This window comes from Oncorhynchus keta, chromosome 24 (assembly GCF_023373465.1).
Source record: "Oncorhynchus keta strain PuntledgeMale-10-30-2019 chromosome 24, Oket_V2, whole genome shotgun sequence".
NCBI classification, from domain to species: domain Eukaryota; kingdom Metazoa; phylum Chordata; class Actinopteri; order Salmoniformes; family Salmonidae; genus Oncorhynchus; species Oncorhynchus keta.
Window position 1 is genome coordinate 17,406,313 of NC_068444.1, and position 5,924 is coordinate 17,412,236.

At 41.7% G+C, this 5,924-nt stretch overlaps 1 protein-coding gene across 2 annotated transcripts; it reads left to right on the plus strand.

The window, feature by feature from the left end:
• The first annotated feature begins 228 nt into the window (after positions 1-228).
• On the plus strand, positions 229-4,349 carry LOC118377878 (E3 ubiquitin-protein ligase TRIM35-like). Of its 2 annotated transcripts, none has more exons than XM_052477896.1 (7): positions 229-371; positions 480-910; positions 1,588-1,683; positions 1,813-2,043; positions 2,139-2,161; positions 2,247-2,365; positions 2,680-4,349. In XM_052477896.1, the coding sequence occupies exons 2-7, from the start codon at positions 506-508 to the stop codon at positions 3,219-3,221; spliced, it is 1,416 nt and encodes a 471-aa protein (XP_052333856.1). In that variant the 5' UTR covers positions 229-371; positions 480-505; the 3' UTR covers positions 3,222-4,349. The 2 variants fall into 2 exon arrangements, with proteins under 2 accessions (XP_052333856.1, XP_052333858.1); XM_052477898.1 differs by having other exon boundaries at positions 251-371; positions 468-910.
• The last annotated feature ends 1,575 nt before the right edge of the window (positions 4,350-5,924 follow it).

Sequence of the window (5,924 nt, forward strand, 5' to 3'; positions counted from 1 at the left end):
AAGACTTTTAAGTCAATTTAAATGGCTGATGTTATAATTTGTTATGTTATACCATGGATTACAAATATAAAGATGATTTTAGTAATGTTGTTGATGGTAAAGCTGTGCAGGTCAATAATAATAGTTTACAGAGAGAATTAAAGAAGTCCTCTGTCATTGCCCTGTTTGTTCTTGGGTGCAGGTTAAATATTCAAACAGGTATTCCCAGGTTCACACTAAACTCCACCCCCGAGTCACATGATGACTAAAGTTCATCTCAGTGCTGTAACTTTAATAACTGTCCAGGACTCACGTCTGTCTGACACACAACAACACTGGGATTTTATTTAGATTGTTCTGAAATATCAGGCTGTTAAACCAACCAATACAAGGTAATATCAAGACGGTGAACTTTACATTCAGCTTCATTTACATTTCAATGTGTCGGTTTCAGAGAGGAATTTGTTCAAAGTGAAAGTAACTTTCAGATCTCATACCAGGACAGGGAGTGACATCGTGTGAGAAAATGGCTTCTAGTTCGTCTCTCCCAGAGGAGGATTTCTCCTGTACGGTGTGCCTTGACATCTTTAAGGATCCTGTCATCTTGTCATGCAGCCACAGCTTCTGCCAAGCCTGTCTAAAGGAATGCTGGAAAGACAAGGAATCTCGGGAATGTCCACTTTGCAGGAGACGATCGTCTAAGGATCATCCTCCTACAAACCTTTCTCTAAAGAACCTGTGTGAGGCCTTACGGGAAAGGAGACCGACAGATCCAACCACAGGGTCCAAGGTGCTCTGCAGTCTACACAGTGAGAAACTCAGTCTGTTCTGTCTGGAGGATAAAGAGCCCATCTGTTTGGTGTGTCAGGTCTCAAGGAAACATAAAGATCATGACTGTATCCCTGTAGATGAGGCTGTACAGGATCACAAGGTAGGAGGAAGATTCTGTTATACAGCAAAACTCAAACTATGGAACATGAAGTTATCAATGTTTTATTAATGAGTCTGACTCATTTAGATAATAGATGTTCTACACATTGTGTTGACTGAATAATTGTGAATTTCAGATTCTGATACATTATAAATCACTGTTTGGTATGAAATTGAAGTGTTTGAGATCCTGAGTGACAACGTATAGTGTATCTCTGACCATGAAACTTAAAACAAATGACTCTGCAGTGGTAGAGATCTACTGTACAGTTACAGGTTTACTTTCATTGTCATGAATGAAAGATGAACCTTTCCCTGGAGGCAGAACTGAGTGATTTCCACTAGATGAGCCAGCTGCAATGGCAAAATTGGCTATGTTTTAAAAATGAATTGAAAGAAACATTTGCTTTTTGGTCTTAGTTTGAGGTTAAGGTTAGAGAATAGAGTAATAAGTGTGGTTAAGGTTAGACATTATAGTTAGCAGTGTGGTTAAGGTTAGGGTTAGGTTTAAAATCCGATTTTATGATGTTGTGGCTGTGCCAGCTCGTGACCACTCCGTAGAGCTGCCTCCAGAACACGATTCATGACATAAAAACATTAAGTTGCTGTGAAGACACGTTCTCTCCTATAAAGTGAGTCCAGAGGTTGTCTCCTCTGTGAGGTTCTGTCTCATTCCAGGAGGAACTCCAGACTGACCTGAAGCCCTTACAGGAGAAGCTGAAGGTCTTTAATAAAGTTAAACAAACCTGTGATCAAACAGCAGTGCACATTAAGGTTCGTATAAATTATGTAAAGTTACAATAGTTACAATAGCACAGCATGTATTGTTTCAATTGTAGCCTACATGTAGGACTTAATTCTGATAATAATTGTATAATTATGTATTCTTCTCACTGTCTCCAGAGCCAGGCTCAGCAGACAGAGAAGCAGATTAAGGAGGAGTTTGAGAAACTTCACCAGTTTCTACGAGAAGAAGAGGAGGCCAGGATAGCTGCTCTGAAAGAGGAAGAGAAGCAGAAGAGTCAGAAGATGAAGGAGAAGATTGAGCAGATGAACAGAGAGATATCATCACTTTCAGACACAATCAGGGCCATAGAAGGGGAGCTGAAAGATGAAGACATCTCATTCCTGCAGGTAAGGACTGCTCTCTCTCAGACATGCATTATAAATGAACTCAAAGATGTATTGATGAATCAATGATATTAATGAATATATACTCTACTTTCCAGAACTTCAAGACCATGAAGGAAAGGTAAGTGATCTGCTTCTCGTCTCTCTCTTCTCTGTGGTTGTGAACCCAACCCCACAGACGTTCTGACTCCTGAATGTTATTACAGAGCCCAGTGCACAATGCCAGATCCACAGCTGGTGTCAGGGGGGCTGATAGACGTGGCCAAACACCTGGGAAACCTGAAGTTCAGAGTCTGGGAGAAGATGCAGGAGATCATCAAACACAGTGAGTACTGGATAGGAGAGGACATGATCTAGATTAATGTAAGATAGACTACTTAATTAAATATATTTGAAGTAGTATTGTTAGTATATATGAAAATAATAATAATAATAATAATATATGCCATTTAGCAGACGCTTTTATCCAAAGCGACTTACAGTCATGTGTGCATACATTCTACGTATGGGTGGTCCCGGGAATCGAACCCACTACCCTGGCGTTACATGCGCGTTACATGCGCCATGCTCTACCAACTGAGCTACAGAACCAAAAGAGACTACATGGTATAATGTGTGGAATATCTCTTTGTTCTGAAGCTCCTGTGATTCTGGACCCCAACACTGCATCCTCCTGGCTCTGTCTGTCTGATGATCTGACCAGTGTGAGTCTAACTGGCCCAAAGCAGCAGCTCCCTGACAACCCAGAGAGATTCATGAAGTATGCAGATATTATGGGCTCTAAGGGGTTCAGCTCAGGTAAACACAGATGGGGGGTGGAGGTGGGGGACCATCCTGACTGGATTATGGGTGTGGCAAAAGAGTCAGTTGACAGGAAGGGGGAGCTGTTTGCATCACCAAAGTATGGAATCTGGGCTCTACTGCAGAGGAGTGGTAAGTATAGTAATGGAAAGGGAGAGACCCTCCTCCTGAAGAAGAAACCCCAGAGGATCAGAGTTCAGCTGGACTACGACCAGGGGGAGGTGTCCTTCTACGACTCCAGAGACATGACACTCATCTACACTCATAAAGACACATTCACTGAGACTCTCTATCTGTACATCTCTATTGGATCAGCTGGTGATGCCAAAAGCACTGGTGTTCAGATCTGCCAATCAGAGGTGTCAGCCCATGTCAGTTAAACATTTTGTATTGGTTAATTAGTCTAGTTAATCTAGCCAGCTATCTAAACTAGTCATCATGACCGAATTACTAATCGTGCATGCAGGGTACGTGCCCAGGGGCCCTGACCTCCAGGGAGACACAATTTATTATGTTCTGTAGAATTGCATGAAATGATGTGTAAAACTACAAAATAATTGTTCCGTAATGCAAACTCATATGTTCACTTTTTGTGAATAAAACTCTTTTTCTGCAAACAGATCCTCTGTACATCTTATATTTTTCATTGCGATGCTGAATTCATGTTTGTTAATGTGAAGCAACTAATTGTGTTTGTAGAACAATTCTAAATGTAATACATTTAGGGCTATGACTAGGGTGGTTCCTGGTCAGGTCCCATCTTAAGGAAAACCTCTGTGCCCAAGGTGTGGTTGGGTCACGTCTTTAGGAAAACCTCTGGGCCCTAAATGTGGTTGGTTCACATGTTAAGGAAAACCTCTGGACCCTAAATGTGGCTGGGTTAAGGAAAACCTCTGGGCCCAAGATGTGGTTGGGTCACGTCTTTAGGAAAACCTCTGGGTTCAAGATGTGGTTGGTTCACCAGTTAAGGAAAACCTCTGGACCCGAAATGTGGCTGGGTTAAGGAAAACCTCTAGGCCCTAGATGTGGTTGGTTCACCAGTTAAGGAAAACCTCTAGGCCCTAAATGTGGTTGGTTCACATGTTAAGGAAAACCTCTGGACCCTAAATGTGGCTGGGTTAAGGAAAACCTCTGGGTCCTAGATGTGGTTGGTTCACCAGTTAAGGAAAACCTCTGGACACTAAATGTGGCTGGGTTAAGGAAAACCTCATCTTCTAATATTAACTATTGACTTTAGTGTAATTGTGAATAACTTGAATCCTTGTCAGAATGTCCTTTTCTAGTGTCAACGTTTACCTGTCTATGTCCCTGACAGTGTCTGCAGCATTACAACATGAAACAAGGACATGATATTGATCTGACTATTGAGTACAGAGCTCTGTGTTAAACTGTTATCAGTGAATGTCCTACTGGGTCTGGGAGGACACCATGTACAACACAACGTCTTTCATTATTGGTGCTGATGTGAAGCTATGAAACAAACTGACATTAAAAGATCATCAAAGAAACATCTTTATTTCATGTTGTTATTGGTTGTGTGAAATACTGATCATCAACATGTATTCAACTATAATGACATAGTCATGCTGAAGGTTGACCGTGATTGAAGATTTTAAAACATGGACTGGTAATATTTAATGTAAATGTTTGAGAGTTTAATTTATTTACAGGTATTTAGTGAATTTAGTTGTCTGCTAAACTGCATGCTGGAACTGGTGACTGGTCTGTAGTGACTGAGTGCAGTTGAATTGTTAACCACCAGATGGAGGACTTGAGACACAAAAGATCAGCCTTCTGTAAAGATGACCTGAAACCAGAGTCATTAAACGTGTGAGTCATTATGGTGTCTGAGTCGTTACATGGTTGGTATGGTAAGTATACATTGTGGACATCTGTGTTGTATTGTGTATTGTAAGTATAGCAGGTTCTCTCTCTCTCTCTCTCTCTCTCTCTCTCTCTCTCTCTCTCTCTCTCGTCCTGTAAATTCACAACAGGACAGCAGGGACTGTGCTGGACATACCAATGTTCACTACTGTACATAGTTACCACGTCAAACACAGGTGTTGCCCCTCCCACCCCTCTTCTAAGCTGCTGCTACTCTCTGTTATTATATATGCATAGTCACTTTAATAACTCTACCTACATGTACAAATGACCTGAATTACCTCGACACCGGTGCCCCCCGCACACTGACACATTGACTCTGTACAGGTACCCCCTGTATATATCCCCACTATTGTTATTGACTGCTGCTCTTTGATTATTTCTTATTCTTCTCTCTTACTTTATTAGGTATTTTCATCTTACACCTGTTGTGTTCGGCGAACGTGACAAATAAGATTTGATTTGATTTGAATGTAACTCAGGGGTTTTATTTAGAATGGGTTCTCCAGACACCGTTTGTTAACTGTAGACATGCTAGATTAGACCCATTCAACCAAGCATCATCCATACACAACCCGCCAAGTATACATAGTGTTATTTTAGAATGATTCAAAATACAACTTCACACCACTCTTCTATGTTCTCTCTCTAGTGAGCTCTAGTTACTACTAAATTACTACACAATTACTACAAAAACTAAAGTTAGACTAATGTTCCTGGTGACTTTCTTTATTTCCTATATGAGTTGTGGTACTGACTGCTGTTTGACAATTCTCCTAAGTGCCAATTGGTGTCGTTCCTTCTGACGTCTGAGACAAACAGAGGTGTGTGTTGCGTATCTGTGTGCATTCCATTCACAGCTCTCTGAGAGTGGAGGGAGCAGAGAGAGGGACAGAGAGAGACACCCTCATTTCTCCCTCAACACCACCCTCTACCCTGTAATCAGGACCCCACTGACACTTTAGCTGGTCCAGATGGAGTCTCTCTCTCTACGATGTGTGGTGTCTGACTGGCTAGGACTGGGAAGGACAGAGCACACACTCTCTTCTTTTGCACAGTACCCCTCTCTCAACTCCCTCCATCTCTCTCTCTTTAATTTTCTCCCCCCTCTCTCTGTCAGACAGAGATTAGGGTGTCAGGGACATTCAGGTTCTGTTGTAGTGTTGGTGTTGGGATGGTTTCACCACAGAGCAGGAAGA